General features: G+C 38.7%; 1 protein-coding gene across 1 annotated transcript in view; it reads right to left on the bottom strand.

Annotated features, from left to right (window-relative positions):
- Positions 1-17,918, bottom strand: part of SHROOM2 (shroom family member 2) — a 122,813-nt gene extending 104,895 nt beyond the window's left edge. The window contains 1 exon segment of the mRNA XM_032679295.1: positions 17,700-17,918. Within this exon segment, the coding sequence (XP_032535186.1) occupies positions 17,700-17,918 (219 nt within the window).
- Between the last annotated feature and the right edge of the window lie 72 nt (positions 17,919-17,990).

Below are 17,990 nucleotides of genomic sequence, written 5' to 3' on the forward strand. Positions count from 1 at the left end.
ACTTTGCTAATTGACTCAAACACAAATAACTCAGACATGTCTACCTTGCTGTCTAATTAAAAAAAAAACATCAAAAGAAAAGAGAGGAAATAATAGCAATTTTTAAGTTACACTATATTTCTTCTGCTTCTTAGAACCATACCTCAGTTACTAGCTCCCAGCTACTTCCACAAACAGGAAACTAGGTCTGGTAGACTTTGTCCCTACTCAGTACAGCTGTCCTCATGTTCCTAGATACAGCAGACATGCCCACGCAGACAATATTCCTATCTCATGATGCTAAGGAGGAAAGTAAGGGGGAGGAAGGAGGAAATCAATCCATAACACAAAGAGCACATTAAGATGGCTATACAGCAGCTACTATAAAATGCATAATGTTAGCAAGTCAAGAAAAACAAAAAATAATTCGTTTTTTGATTTGAAAGGAAAAGATACTGTCAACAACTAGAGGTAAGGCATTTTCAGAAAGAGGTACAAGGTCATAATGTCTTTAAGCAACATTGTGACAGTCAGGAGCAGCAGATGTTGTTTTCAAGAGTAAACAGGTTTGGGAAAACAGCACTGGAAGACTGCATCCATAGAACAGATAGTTGTAGGATGGCAATCTCAAATGAAAGAGCTACAAAAAACCCAGAGGTCTAACTCTGGAGACAAGAACAAGCACATCGAATGATAAAGGAAAAGAAGTAAAAGCAACATACCTCTTTTATACAAATTCTTAAACTGATGACACTGCGATATTCATGGCAATATTGCATGTGGAGCAGTAAGACTATTTTGAGCATATTTACATGCCAAAGTCAACCAGAAGCTTTTGCAAAATGCAATGAATTGATAGAGGTCTGTATTGCTATTTATTATACTTATTAAAAAAAGGAAATATTATTGACTGGGAAGCACAGCTAACTTATCAGGCTCTCTGGTTTGCACTGGATAGTAGATGAATCACCACTTTGTCAGTGCATACTGACAGAAGCTCATCAAAAGACTCCACCAGTGCTAATAATTGATTAAGTAGAAGAATTTCAGCTGAGAATTTTAAAGCTTAACAGGGAAATTACAACTCCAATCCAATCTCAATCTCAGAATACCAAGGCCGTGCTGGGGACAAACACAATTAGTCCAGTCACATGAACTTATCACTAAATAAAAACAGTTCACATAAGTTTTCTCCTTACTTGCAGTGACTCCATAAATGCACACTTAAATAAAATGAACAGGAATCTTCCTGGTCAATGCAAGTTCAACTGAAATTACTGATCTTCTAAGTTTTCCAGAGCTACCCTATAACTATTTTTTCCCCTTCTGTGAACCAGTACGATATGTTCTTTTATACCTGAAAATACTGGTTCTCCCTAAACGTATGAAATTTAAATGTGAAACAAATTAGAAGCTGCTCTCTGAGAATGCAGAGAAGTGCTCCTGCAATAGTCATTACACGGAAACATCAGCAAATCAGGAAAAAATATGTCTAGACCTTGATAAAAATCTTTGATTGGCAAGACCAAGATGTTTTCCTCATCAGTGGGGATGTCCAATGCATCATTACAGTTCATGACCTACCTGCACGTTAAGAGCTCATCGCCTTTGCAAATGTATTAGTCACATTTATTTCCCGCAGATCTTTCCATCTGAAACTACCAAGCAACCAGAAACTATGGCTTGATACATCTCCCACACTCAAGGAGTCACCAGCTGACTCCATCCAGATTACAACAGAGCAGCCGTACATCAGTGTGACGCAGGCTCCCATAGGAAGTTTTCCTTGTGAGAATTACAAGCACAAAACTGATACAGCCACAGAGATAACCACAAATTGCTGCTATTGTCATCTTGTATAATAAGCTCCAGTGCTGCTGCATACTCTCCAGGTCTCCACCCAAAAGCAGCCCCAAGCAAGAGGAGTATCTTGGAAGAAAATATTCATTGAGACTTGTTATACCTTAGCAGCAAAGAACTTTTAACATGATATATCATAGAACAGTTTGGGTTGGAAGGGACCCTTAAAGATCACCTTCCCAGGCACCTTCCACTAGAAAAGGTTGTTCAATCCACTAGACCAGGTCATTCAGTCTTTTGTTTTCATCAAAAACCGAACATGATTCAGACATATCTACACATTGTCAGAGACAGTGTGACAAACTCTATGAGAAGGAATTAAAACCACTGTACAGTAATGAGAAAACTAGGGAAATCAAATTAAGAAATAAATACAATTTTGTTTTCAACTGTAAAAATTTTAAGGAGTTTATTTTTACTGCTAAGATGGGCCCTATGAAAAGAGAATGGGCAGATTTTTCTATACCACAGAGAAGACCAGACAAAGAAAACTTTACCTCCAAACACTACCATGACACTAAAAATAAGGTTAAGAATCATTGTCAAGAGCAGGAAATAATACAAAATGCAAAACCAGAGATATGACATTAAGCATAAGAATTTAATTTTAACTTGTATCTAAGTAATCTCAGTGATTTCTTCCAGAACTACTGAAGAAGTTATTGTAGTTTAAAAAAAGAAAATATGGATAAAATATTAGGAATGACTGAAGAAATTCCAACACTATCCACTCTAATCTCAAAAATCATCTGGCATTTAGCTGATAACTGAAAATATTGTACTATTTCAGAGTAAGAACTGACCTCATATCTTATATAAACAATCTTATGATCATGGAAAAACAGAGATTCAAAGCTGTGTTTAACTACCAACACAGACACATATTTTCATTTGAGTATCCTGCAAACACAATGCAATACAAACCAAAACCCACTTCTTCCTGTACTTAACCTCAATGGTATCAGTCAAAAGTTTCACTGTTCAGCTGCTGTATGACTAATTAACAGCTTACTAGGGTACAGATCCTATGATTTCCTAGCATTTACTCTGCCATCATATAACTGAAAGCTTTTTGGTTTGGAACCCCAATCCATTTCTGTTTCTTCAGAAATTGTGAATGGAAAAAATACTGAAAGGCTCTATGAGTTCACAATCCAACTTTATTTCTGATCCGCTTTCTTCCAGATACATTGACCTGAGCCAAATAACTAGTTTCACATCAAGCACGTATTTAAAAAAAAAAACCACACCACAACAAAAACCAAACCAAAACCCAACACCACTAAACAACAGAAAACATAAGACAAAGGTAGAGACATACTGCTTAAAGGTTAGGAACCATACCCATTATTTCAAACATGGGAAGTCTTCAATTTTGTTAGATTAAAAATCTATTGAATTTTGTTCTGTGTTTCAATTTCCTTGAGTAAAATAGATTTTGTCAGTTTTAAAGTAACTGTTATGCTGTTTTCCAGCATCATACTCAATTTTCAACATCCTTTTAATAAACTGGAAGCTTGTGTCGACTGTTGTGCACCAGATTAAAGAACCCCACCAATTTATGGTGACTATATCCTTGGCTGCAATACCCAGGACTCCACACCACCCCTTTTTTGTTGATGCCACTGCATCTTAAACTCCACATTAAAAATCTTAAGTCTCTTCTTGCCTTATGAGGAAGCCCCCATTCCCACATGCACAACTTAGACTGTATTTTCATTACAGCAAGAAGTGCCCTGAACTTCAAGACTTAATTTTAATTATATAACTTTGAAACCCTTGAAGAAACTGGCATCCATCATCAGAATTTTGGTCAGTTCAGGAAATGGATCTGTGAACGTAAACCAGATAAGAACAAAATGCATTTGTACTGTCCCTTTTTAAAAAAACACAAACAACCAAACCCTCAAAACCAACACACTGGAATATGCTGGAAGTCATAAGGTGGTCCTGTTTTCCTTCTAAAACTGTAAGCTTTGAATAATACGTGCTCAAGAATGGAAAATTCTTTTTCTGTCACTGTACATTAAAGGTAGTTCTGCTTTTTAAAATGCGTAACTACTACATCATGCTCTTTCTGCCTCAACTCACAGCCTAATTGGAAAGGGAAATAACTCTCAGCATACCTCAGAAAGGAGACACATTTTTCTAATGCTTTGGTACAATTTAGTCATCACCTGGACAACTATAATCAAACACTACAAAACATCCACTAACCTTGCTAGATGCTCCTCTCTTCAAAACTAAAGCTGGATGAGATGTCTTAGCTGCATGAACCACAGAGGCAGAAAAAAACCCAACATGCTGTCTTGCATACCAAAATTCACAGGATACTTTTTCAGGTCACAGTTTGTTGTGTGTAGTCTGGCTTAAAATTAAAAAAGCAGCCCGATTAACTTCAAATATAACTATAAAACCCACAAAAATCACTGTTCTTCCTGCAAGCTTTTGACTTCCTCTTCATTTGTATTTAAATTTATGCTACAGTAAATACAGACATCTTTTTGTTGCTCTTATGTACATATTACACCTTTCTAATAAAGTAGTATCTAAGCCATGGCTTTACAAAAATCATCTTATGTCCTCACCTTACTCTAAGATCCATGTCTGTAATTAACCACAGGTGGTATTAGGCACTTCACTAATCAAAGTTGTTCGATGCTTTCATGGTGAGATCATATTTTCCGTCAGTGGTTGATGAATTTGACATTCTTCAATTAGTTAGGCAGAAACTTTCTATTGTGCATGTCAGCCTCAAACACTCAGTCTTCTTAAATTTAAACTGAAATTGTTCACCCAAGAAACAGATGAAGAAATAAAATGAAGAAAACAAACACGTTAAATAGTCAAACTGGGAACTAAATCTGAAACACTCTAGTGATCCCTGCTACAGCAAAATCAGATAGCATCCATTACGTGAGCATGGTCATCTACGGGTGTGCATGCCTTATGTCACTTATTTAAACACCTAACACCTGGACATTTTCAAAGAAGTCTCAACTTCAAGTCCTGTGAGAGATCCTCCACAATCACTCAAATGAGGACAATGATAAAGGATAAAGATTTCTGAGTAAGGAACAGGTAACATTGAAACAGGTTAAAGGAAATTCAGAAAAGTCAGGGCCCAAGTACCAGAAAGAAGAGGCAACTACAACATGCACCCTCCAGAACCTGGAGAGCAAGTTCTTGAATCCAAACATTCCTTTGGCAGGGGAAAAACCTAAACCCAGTGGGCAAGGTACCCCAGTCTAGTGTTGAGCCCCATAGGAAAATTAGTTTGGAAAATTGCAGTTCAGCTGATAAAATTATATGGACACTATTGGGATACAACATTTCTTTTGCCTTCTCTTAAAAGAAAAATAAAATAAGTAAAAGCAAACAAACATAAAAACTATTACAAGAATGTAAAGACCAAACCACTGTAGAATGATTTAAGACTTCTGCAACTGTTATATATACAACCTTAGGCCAGACTCCTTACAACCATACATGATAACATGCCAAATGTCATGACCAAATTGAATCATAGGATGGTTTAGGTTGAAAGGGACCTTAAAGAAGATCTCATTGCAACCCCCCTGCCACGGGCAGGGACACCTTCCACTAGACTAGGTTGTTCAAGGACCCATCCAATCTGGCCTTCAACACTCCGAGGGATGGGGCATCCACAGAGCTAACAGAGTTAAACAAACCAGAAAACTAAAAGAAAACTTCTCAGTGCAAAGTCGAAAAACATTTTTAAAAAGCAGTAATCACTAACAGTATGTTATTAAAAAGTATACAACTAATTTTATTTCATATCAAAAAAGATGCACAAAGTCCTCACAGAAATTTCCCCAGAATTCAAAGAGAAGAAAACTTGGTCATAAAAAATTGCAGCCACCATAAATCAAGTATACTAGAAAATTCCATGGCTTTAGATAGAGGCACCTACACCAGATGCAGGCCTAGTTACAATCTGCCATGACTTAGTTTAGTGTTGATTCAGCAAACATGCTCTCTTGGATGGTCAAATGTCAAGTATTTTTTGGTAGCAAAAAATTAAAACAAGCAAAATAATTTTCATTTTACTCTGATATTAGTAACAGTTATGTCCATTTTATCCTCAGAAAAGGGCTGAACACACTTTACTTTTTTTAATCACAAGATGAAGAAAGAGTACAGGTCTGGATTCAAATTGCTCATTACCAAAAATTCAAAAGTTAGAAAACAGGAGATAAGCATTTACAAAATTATTTCCATATTTCCATTTAATTTTCACTCAAAATCAGCTGGACTACAGCCTGTAAGTCACTGCAGAGCATGTGACTGTATACCACGATGTTGCCACTCCCTGCTGCTCATCTCCACTCCCTCTAATCGGATAATTAAATTGCTCATGCAATATTTCCCCAGTCAGCTTTCAGCAAACTAAACTCGGTTGCTAAAGACTTAATGTTTGCAGCACTGGATTTAGGGCGGAGTCTTATGCCAGCCCAACACCTTTAGGTGGAAATGTAGGGTATTGTAACAATTATTGATACAATATACTGGAGCAGACAGTAGCCTCCAATTACTGCTAGTGATGTGCAGACGAAGAAATTAAATTTTTAATTTTGTCTGCAGTTAGAAGAAAACATGCACGTGCTCCCCTGATGGAACTTGTATGCTATGTTATCACCTCAGACAACGATGAAAAGTAAACTCATCATCAGTCTTCAAGTCACTGACAGTATCTTTCTATCACAGAGCTGTAAGTGGGTCACAGTAATGAGAAATCAAAGGAAATTCAAGTAGTCAGCAAAGATGTGTTTTGGCTACAAAAATATATTTCCTTATGAACATTTATTACTAATAAATTACAAATCACACAGATTCAAATGTCTGGCTGACCTTCAATATAAGGAGTCCACGCTATGGGACTCATTTACCTCCTGCTCAGCTGCCGATAGTCTCACTCCGTTCAGCTCTTATATTTTTCTGAGGCACTGAGCATCTGTGTATTTTGGGTAGGTAGTGGGTTTAAGTTTGTAAACAGAGATCCAATTGTACACTTCAGTACACTATTGATGATGAACACAAGCACAAAGCACTGCTTTCTATTGTGAAGAATTTACTACCAACAGTATTACACAACTACGCCCTTTTGAGACAATTCTGTGTACTCTTAGGGGTTTCATATATTTGTGTTCTGGATTTTACTAGAAGACCATAAAGTCTTTGTCACCATAATATTTCAGCACTTCTGTATCAGGTCTGTTTCAAGAAACAACTTGTGAGAAATACTGTTGGTTCCATGCAACACCAGACTCTGAGGCAAAGGTGCCACACAACTTCGTACAGGTATACAAGAAATCTGTGGCAAAACAGGTAACTAATTTACTAGACCTCCCAGTTTTCAATTCGCTGGACTTCCAATTCCTTACTTCTGACAGGATTTTGTATTGAAGCTTTGCAAGCTCTGACCCATCACTGCCTTCAAGGAACCAAACCACCACCTGAGAGCCCCATGTCTCTTCACACACGTATTTTACTTACCTACACGGCTGATATAACAGGTCACAGCTACAATATTTGTTAAGATGATGATTTCCTTAATCAGACAGAAGAAATTCAGTTGAGCAACAAAAGACTTGTCTTACACCCCTCCCTAATATGAGATTGAGTAATCACAGAAACTCCTCAGGTCTCCAAGGTGTCAGGAAAGGCACAGCCCTGCTCTCGATAGCAATCTTCCCCAGCAGTGAAAAAAACCATCAAGTTCCCAGAAGGTAAAGACTGCAGGAAAAAAGTTATTTTACTGTAGTATCTGTTTTATAAGCAGGGGAGCATATTGTTGGGTTTTATCTTTTACGAAACAGGAGAAAGAAAAAAGAACAAGAAATATAAAAGTTCTTGTACATATTAAGAAGACATAGTGAAAAAGGGGGAAAAACCTACCTTAGAGCTTAAATGTTGTGTTCTAACATTTTTCTGGAAGTAGAAACAGAATTATGACATAAGAGTAGCGTTCAAGAAAATGCAGTATTTATCATATCTTACAGCCTCAGAACAAGACACTGTTTTTTAATATTTTATATTTAGAAATAAAGGCACTTGACCAAAATAGTCATGTAAGAAACAGATTACAAACTGTTTATAAAAGCTGATTTTTAAAGTATACAGTAGTCTTAACTCTTCTAAACATTAATTATATTTAACAGATAAATAAAGCTTCAAGTTTTCCGTGTTATCTTAAAATTCTTTCCACCCAACAAAACACTACGTCAACACAGTATGCTTGCATCTTTTATTTAAATGAATAGCTGTGAAATGGATGTTTTGCTATTCCATTAAAAAAAAGACAACTGCAAATGCACCTGATGAAAATCTAATGTCCCCCTCTCTTCTGGATCAACAAAATATGTATTTGTAGAGGAAATAAAGCAATTTACAATCCTCTAATTATTGTGTTATGCAGAATCCAAATACTCATCCGGAGTTGGATAATTCACTACATCAGATATTGGCCAGCTAAACACCCACAAATCCATTTTTGCATGTAATTTGTTTAAGAAAATTAACACAGTGATGACTAACTGACACTGTGTAGGAAGCATTTCACTTCTTTTACCATTAGATCATGTTTCTATGATACTATCCTAAAATATTATAGTATTTTACTGAAAAATAAAGTACTATTACCTCCCAACAGTAACCTTTTACAGTATTCACTGAACCAAATCAGAGGTTTATTTCATAAAGAATGCTGACTAGTTCATACTTATTTGGAAAACTGGGAGGCATCGCTTTGTTTAATAGTTTATGTTGGAAGCCTTCAAAGCACGCTTTATCTCAAGAGAGAGAAAAATTTCAAAATAATCTGTTTGCATAGCTTCATGAAGGGATTTTAAGAACAATCATATATTTTACTGAAGAGGAAAAGTACTGAAACTGCCACTTTGAGTACAGCATAGGTACCTGTGCATCACTTCTGAACAAATTACTGTATTATCATGCTCCCCGCTGGCAGATCCCTCCCTCCTTCAGCTATCCAGACTCGACTGTGAATTCATTACTGAGAGAATATAATAGGATTGAGGATGAAAAACTTATGTTATTCTAAAATGAAAGTGTCTGGCCATTTTAAAAGGCTCTGGATTTTGTTTCAAGTAAGTTTCACTAACACTTGGATCTTTTTCCATCAAAAGAAAAACAACACAAAACAAAGCACAGCTTAGAACGAAGCTCGTGTGTTTCCATTAAAAAAATCCAAAACTGTCTTAGTTTCATTAGGTTATGCAACCATTTCAACAAAACCAAACTGAATTCATCTTTACACATCAGCAAAGGCATTCTTAGACTCTGTCACACTGCTCAGAGATAACTACCTCTGCTATTACCAGAACATTAAACACCCTGTTGTTGTACATGACACAGATGCACAAAAGGTCTAGAGTTCTGTAAGTAAAGAAATGGTCTCAGAAACATGATGGACAGAACAGCAAAGAGCCTGGAGCAAAGAAAGAATCCAATAAGGCCACCTACAATCACAATAACAAGAACACCCTTGATCATGATCCATCTCCCTTCTAAAAGGCCATTCAGCTAGAAAAATGATTGCAAGAATGGATGAAACTGCACTGTTAGTAGCTATCCAAAGGGATACAACACTGCAGTTGAGTTCTCATTATGTTGCCTATTTCCAGCTTTCAGTCACTGAGACTGTTCTTTGCCCTTTGTACCACCCTTGAAAAACAGGCCACTCTACATCCTTCAAAAACCCCATTACTAAGTACAGTTCTTCAGAAAATCTATATCTAAGAAACATGACACATATTTCCTAACTCATATATCAGTTGATAGATGTGGCTAAGTAAGAGGAATTTACACATTTCAAAGATCCTAACAATTCAGAAATGGAGCGATTTAAATGGGGAGAGAGCAGGGCTGGTTGCAGAGGGGAAGCCTTCCTTTCTATATGGGGTGAGGTAGGAGAAGTACAGGGACACAGGATGTGAAGTGTTCCCCTCAGTGCCAACACTACTGAACTTTTGACTAAACAGTTCAAAGCTTTCAGTTGATGTTGGTGTTTCATCAGGGTTCAGAAGAACTTTGAAATAACCACCTCTTTTCTATCATCAAACACTCAGCTCCATCTGTTTCTGCTTTAAGACTGAACCCAAGAATTGTGTACCTGACAAAAGCTATTTGGTCTCTCAAATCTACAATTTGCTGCATTTCCAGCATTTACCAGCTCTCTCTGCCTGGGGGAGTCGAGCACACCTCAATGACTGTCGGGTACATGCAAAGGCCAATAAAGACCCCACAACAACTTGTCATATTGCAGATGCCATTCTGTTATCTTTGAGATAAGAGATCTGTGCTTCACAAGAATGCCCTGAATTAATTAAAACTGAACACAGATACTGTATTAATTTATAGGTAGGGGAAGGAAGTTCTCTCCTAACAAATGTTTTTGGTCCTTGGTAGGTTACAACTCTACCCCGATTAGCTAGATAAATCAAACTGAAAAGCTATGTTCATAAACAATCAGAGAAATAAAGAATTTTTGAACATTTTGGGTATAGCCACACATACAGCAAATACAGAGACAATAATTTTGTTCAATAATATTTCGTCTTACTACAGTAGATGTAGGCATATAGGTATGTGTTGAGGAACCACAGGTATCCTCGCTTTCTCACATGCTTCACATGAATGGCACACACCTTCAGAGAGCAACTCCGAGCACTTAAGTCCTGTCTAATTTAAACACTACAAACCACTTTCCAAATGTATCAACTTCCATTAAAGATTCAGCTTAAGCCTCTGTGAACACCACCGAAAGTCTGCTGCTTGGCAAAGCATATATGGAGAACACAAACACATCCCCAAGTCCATCAAGTTGAATTTTCAAAACTGGTTCCAATTCAAAACTTTGTAGCCTTTTCCTATCACCGAATGAATGCTTTCAAACACAACACATTCAGTTCCCAATTCCATAAACCTTACATTCCATCTTGCTTGTATATGACCATATATGCGAAGTTACAAAAATTACAACTCCTAATAATTCACCACTGAGAGATGATAATGTTCTCAGAAGTTGGGGATGAGGAGAGCACAACAACATACCTCCCACATAACCTTTAAGAAACTTAAAATATTATGCTATGTGGAATTAGAAATTGCCCAAGTTTGTTTCTTATATTAATGATAAGCAAACACATACCTCCCAATTAAAAAAAAAAACACCAACAAAAACCTCAAAACTGAAAGTCCAGAATTGTGTTACGTTTTCAGAGAGGGATCAATATTTTTCATTATGCACATATTAACAAAACCTTCAATTGACCTTATATCATATAGGTTCAAAACAGACAGTAGAAAACAAGTCCATGTAAATTAAATGTATGAAGTCTCAGTATAACTAAATCAATTTTTAGTTAACTCTCTGTGAAACTCTTCATGCACTGTAACACTTAAACCACCAGCAAGGAAAAAATCTGCTTGATGGCTAGGACCTGTCTCAAACTTCTGTAATAAGCTGACCCACAGAACTAGATCCATATACATACTAGGTATTCTATACATAGATTACAAATGCATAGGAAGACTAAACACAAATGGCTTTTCTCGAGAAAAGGAAGCTCACATATGTGATATAAATTTGGTTTGGTTACTGCTAAACAATTGTTTCCTCTAATCTATACATGACCACCTTTCACTTCCCATTTACTTTATTGTTTCCACATTACCCTATTTTAAATATGCATTAAGCGGGAGAACACACAATGAATCAAGACCCGCAAAAAAAGTATCTACAGTCTATTGAGTAATTGAGTAAAGCATATGTAGCATGTGCATAAATACTACACATAACCACACTGTTTTTTCCTCTTAAAAAGGAAAACAAACAAAACCACAAGCATGATGGATACCTAGGTAATAAATGGCATTACTCTGACAACAGCAAGCAGTAACAGGAGGTCTCCTGCAGATCTTTTATTTTTAAGCTAATGCCTATGGTAGCACACAAAATTCATACTGAAAAGTATGAACTAACATATAAATTAACTAAGAACTAGAGAAGTTTAAACTGTCCTTTAAATAGACCAAATTGATGAACATTCAGTCAGTCCCGCTGTCTAACTCCTATCGCAGTAACTATTCCCACAAAACACATCAATTCCTCTGTCAGACTCCAGACATGAACGCTTTTGTTTGTGTTTTCTCTTAAACTAAAAAATCACAATAAATTTGACAGGTTTTGCCCAAATAGCTGAAAGGAGGAAATGCAGAGGAGATAAAAACAAACAATTTAAAAGCAATCAGTATTTCCAAAAGTTAGAAGTTCACTTGTTGCAAGGAAGTTTCTTAGTTCTGGTTTTAAACACAAGCATTCTGACTCCTTGGAAGATTTTTGTACTGAAATGTAGTGTGAAAAGCACAAAGGAAGACTGCAGTTTCAGTACTGCAAGCACACACCCCCTCTATTTCTTAAACCACGCTCACACAGTTGATTGCTAAGCACGGAACTCAACTGACTCAAAACTTCTCCAGTCATGAGCCTTCAACCCATCCTTTCATTTCAGCTCCTTACACGGTTTTTAGATCACATGTAACAATATCCAAGAGAGCTTTTAAATGCAATTTCCAATATTGGTGGCATTTCAACTCCTAAAGATCTCGTCAGAAAAAAACCCAAAACTCAAACCCAACCTCTTAAGCTTCATACTTCCACAGCCAAACCATTTACACCACATATGAGGGTGGTGGGCTCCATTCTGCCAGTAAATTAACAGTCATAATAAAGAGGTCATTCAACAACCATTAAAGAGCTAAAACTGAGAGCATTCCCTTCACCAGTCAGCTTACCAAAGTAAAAAGCAGTAAGATCTTCCTCCATCAAAACAAACAAATTCCTCTCTTCCAATAATAGAGACCTGGGATGTAATAACCAGATCACTCAAAACAGTTTCTATAGCATTGAAAAAAGCCCAATTTTTAACATATTTGGCAAGGAAAAAGGATAAATAGCTACATGATAATATTTCAAGCCTAAAACGTTCAAACGTTCATTCTAAGGTATACACATTTTCTAATGTTTCTCAACTATCAAATTTAACAACACAAAGAGATACAACTCAGACCATAAACCCCTCCTAAGATAAGAAGTTGAATAAAGGTTTCAAAAGAAACACAGAACATGAGTTGATACATTCTTTTAAAGTTGCTCATTAAGATACCTGTTCAAATTCTGAGTCATACTAGTCAGTAATTTTGTTTGGGTTTGACGACCAAGAGCAGATGGATAGAAAATAGAATAAATACTCCTTAATGCGTTATTTTTCCAGAACTGAAGGAATTGAATGAAATTTGCCAGGTTACGGAGATCTAGATTAGAATTGTTTCTTGACCACAGAACAATGGCTCCTGATAACTTATAAATCAGCTGTTTACACGAATGACTGCATTTATGTTGAAGCAGTCAGTAATTTCACAGGATTACTCTTAAATGCTGGTTGTCTGGACATCAAGCTTTACAGCCAAGTTTAAGAATTGTTAATGTCTACAAGCAAGGCAGCTCATCTAACGTGAGGGAGGCAACTAGTATTTATGTTTGAAAATGTCTTTTTTTGATTCATTCGTACATAGCACCATTAAAGCTTTTTTCCCCCTCTAAATATTGTTGCAGTATAGTGATGTAAGTAATTGCTTTTAGTTAGATGTTTAAGGCCAAAGAATAAAAAGAGTTACCTAATGCAAACAACAATCACTTCACTTACTATTGAAATAATAAATTAATAAAAGTCACTTGGAGAAGTCTGACAGCCAATTAATAGAGAAGCATCTCTTGATACAATTTAAGTAATTGTTGGGTTAAATAAATTACAGTTCACACTTAACCACACACAGGAGCACATTAGGAAAGTGCAACAGAATAAAGAAAATAAAAGTTCAGGGTATGTCTGATACTCCTTTTTAAAAGACAGCACCTCCAGCTGGGGCATGAATTCAGCACTGATTCAGGAGACAAGAGCTCTATCTACTAAATCATCAACAAAACTTCTTGCAACAGTCCAGGTTTCACTTGGAAATCTTGCAGAAATACCAGCCAAGCCCAGCCTTGATTAGACTGCAATGAGATCATTGCTTGAGGAGGTATAGCTGTAGGGTCTTGTAAAGCAGATACTAAAGAGAAATTTATTTAAATGATACATCAATCTTTCTTGAAATGCATAAACTACAATGTTTTCATGTGTATTAAGTAATATGGATAAAGCTGACTGCAGAACAACTTCAGAGTTCCTAAGGATATTGTTAGTACAGGAAGTGAAATGACTTTCTGTCCACCACCCACAATCAATACTATGATTGACACTATAAGTTGGGCATCTCAGATAAGAGCCCTTTTAAAGTAAAAGTAGTCAAGATAATGCAGCTATGGGAGATTTTCACAAGATTCACACTTGAGCACTTTGACTTTTCACTATTTCCAGTAAGATCTCCCTCTTCAGAGGTTTTTCCTTTAAAAAGCAAAAAACACAAACGGAGGCTCTTGAGACTTCTAATTAAAGTCCTCGAAGTTCTCACTTCACTTTCTGTTGAAATACACATGTAGCTATAAAAGCAAGTCCTTTCTTTCAAGATGTCAAATTAGGCAAGAACAAGCTGCCTTTGGGCAATTTTTTTTTGAATGTTATCAGATACACATGCAGAGATCAGAAAAAATGTAAAGCATTTTTAAAGGGACATTAAAAAATAATAGTACGCAACAAAGCGACAACGCTAAAAGACTTTTTTCTTAAATATTAGCAGCACCATTTGTACGTGGGTGGGGCAAGTTTTAGAAGACCAGCTATGTTTAAAGATCAAGCAAGCTGTATCATGCACCGTTTTTCTCTGTGCCTATTGCAGCAATAACAAAAAGGGAAAAAAAAATAAAATAAAAAGGCTTGCGCCTGGCAGATGAACTCTGTATTCCGCCTACCCCGTTCAGGATTCTTTCTAGAAGTCTTGTTTCAGTTACAGAAAGAAATGCTACCACAAAACAGGGAAGCCGCCAGGGCTGGGCCCACTGCTGGGTACCAGCAGCGTGACTGTGCACTGACCTTTCCCAGGGCAAAGCGCTTCCCTCACAGCATCAATCATGGAATGGTTTGGGTTGGAAGGGACTTTCAAAGGTCATCCAGTGCAGCCTCCCTGCAATGAGCAGGGACAAAATTCCAGCAGCTGAGCACGCGCTTATCCCTCTGCTAAGGCTGGACACATTTTCTCCTCTTTAGCATGCCTTCCCCTCTCTGGTAATCTGGTGGATCAAATGACAACTCCTGTTTTAATTGACTAGATTTCCGGCTAACAAATTCCCAAATAGTATTTGCAGCTCTTCTTGCCCTGGACTCTCCCTGTGATATCTGTAATAAAAAACTTCCTTTCCTATCAGCAAGTGAAATAGCCACACAACCACAGAAACTAACACCCGAGATGTGTGTTGCACAGAAAGTGCTGCAAAGTGCTTGCTCACGAATGTTTCAGTTACAGTATTTTATGATGCCACTTTTCTGGCAGTTGTGCCATATATGCTAAGGAAAGCAGGAAATATTTACACCACAGACTTCCCAGCCTTTACATAAAGGGGTAACTTTCTTCAAAGGTTGATCTTGCTTTTGAGACTGTAAGAAAGGAGACAGGCAGAATTTTAGAAATCCCCCTTAAGCAGCTGCTATCTGAGACTCCATTCACACCTTGTCACATTCCTCTCCTCAAAAAAAGTAGCAGTTGGCATCATTCACCCTCACTTCCCCGGAGATGCTCTGGACTAGAGTGAGACAGAGCTTCAGAACCAGCTAATGCTTAAGCTCGGTTGGAATCCACAAAACTAGGTTTTCCACAGGTATCCTGAAGCATTCGGTGCAGTGGGTTTTCCTGGATCCCCCACTGACCAGCCACCAGCCTACCTGAGAAGGGAGGGGAGACAGAGAGAGAAGTGCGAGTGAAATGGCATCTCCTCATCCATAGCAGCCCAATGATCCCCACTCAGGAAGGGTGTAACTCAAGTCCAAGGCTCTCTTCAGCTGAGAAGAGGAAAACTTTACATCTCCTGCAAGGAGTGCCTGTTTTAACCACTCAGCATTAAATTGTTCTTTCCAGTAGCTTTCCACCACCAGAAGCAGAAAAAACCATCACTACAGAAAATACACAACCAAACACCATGATGGGTGGGCCAAATCAAGATGGAAAATTTTGCAGCTAAATAATTGTAGTCCCAGGGACACGAGTTCCTATCCTTGGTTTCAAAAACAGTACTATACACTGTACAACTATACACTTGTATCCAATGATGACAAATGAAAATTTAAACCCAAGGACCCAGGTTGTTTCTTATCCCTAAGTCTGTATGGATGGACTCAGATTTCTCTTCCATGCTGTGTGGTTCCATCTCATTATTCCCTTGCAACAGACCCAGTTCACAAGGTTCCCAGCCCTAGACACTTCTCTCCACATACCACAGCCACATCCTCATGCCACAAATACTTGAGCCTGTTACTTAATACCTAGGTAACATTATGAATAAGTATCACTGATCAGTCTGTAGATGTAGTACTTATTAGCCACTAGCAGAAAGGTGGAATTATTTGAATTGGCACTTAATAGCTAGTACATACATAGTAAAGTAGCTCTTTTCTCCTTTCCTCAAATCCTCCCAGGTTTGCTATTGTGTAAACTCAGGGTACTGGTAAGAGGCCAACAGACTGGCAGTCATTTTTCAGCATATACATATTCTGACACTGACTGTTGTCTCTTGAAAAACAGCAGTAGGGAAGAGATCTAGAAACAGATGATTTCAAAAGTCCTAACTTGTAAAGTCCCTATCGCAGTTGTTTCAAGAGTGAAAGAAGGGAACCAACTAGGCAACTCACAATGAAACCAACCGAAAAATAAGATTAGAAGAATTTCTGCTGTGGATAAAACAGGACTTGTTGACCTCTGACACCCTCTGGCACTTTTAAAATGGAAACAGGCAGAGTCCAGAGTACTTGTAGACAAAAGCATATATATATCTATATATCTATATATCTTTCCTACAGATCTTGAGCAAAATGTGCTTTGCTAATGAGGATTTTTCTTTCACAAATCTATGTGGATCTATTTTAATATGCTTTCACTGTGCAACATGAAAGCTGTCTTAACAGCAAAACAACAGTTACTGAGGATGGGGATTCTTAAATCAAAACATAACCAGATGAAAAACATTTCTAGAAAATGTGATGTATTTCTCTAACTCACGTCCAATACACTGAGATTAAAGCTGTGAGTATACAAGGACTTTAAAAAAAAAAAAAAAAAAGGCAATCAGAAAGCGTATATATACCCGAGAACGTCCTCATCCCTTGTCTTTGGAGAATGAATTTGGTCACCAGCCACAAGACCTTTCTGGTTAAAGAAGGAGGGAGATACAAAAGGCTATCCTAATTACTTAGAATTTGCAAGTGCAACATCAGCAGAGAAAACTCAGCCTCGGAGCCGGGAGTTTCAGCCTCCATACCCTCCTGCGCCAGGAGCCCGAAGGGAAAAGAGGGAGGGAACAGCCCAGCACAGGGTTTCGGGTCCCGCAGCCAGTTACCAGCGCCCGCGACGACGGCACCAGCTGTTTAATGGGCAGCAAGAGCGGCCAGAAGCGGCAGGTTGCCGGCGCTCAGCAACCTGTTGCCCCCGGAGCTGCCGGGATGCGCCCCATCCCCACCGGTCCCCGCTCCCTGGCGGGGTGCGCTGCCCCGCGGTACCTGCGCCAGGGGCCGGGCCGGGCCCGCTGCCCCCGCCGGGTTGTCATCGCCGCGGGCACGGCAACATGGAGCCGGCCGGACCCACCTCCCCGCCCCGCCGGCGCCGCTCACCTTGGTGATGATGAGGGGCTCCCCGTGCTCCCGTCCGCCCTTCAGCGTGAAGCCCCACGGAGCCCCACCGGTCAGCTGCACCTCCACCAGCTTGTAGCCCTCGGCTGCCCGCTGCTCCACCATCACCATCACGGGCTCCGGCTCCACCAGCACGGCGCCGAGCCGCGAGTCGCCGCCGGCCAGCCGCTCCCGCCCGGCCCGCAGCCCCACGTCCTCCATGGAGCGCCGGTTGCGGCCGGGGCTGGCTCTTCTCTGCCGGCCGCTCCCCGGTGCGCGCCTGCCGGCGGCCCC

The sequence above is a fragment of the Chiroxiphia lanceolata genome, chromosome 2 (assembly GCF_009829145.1).
Source record: "Chiroxiphia lanceolata isolate bChiLan1 chromosome 2, bChiLan1.pri, whole genome shotgun sequence".
Lineage (NCBI taxonomy): Eukaryota > Metazoa > Chordata > Aves > Passeriformes > Pipridae > Chiroxiphia > Chiroxiphia lanceolata.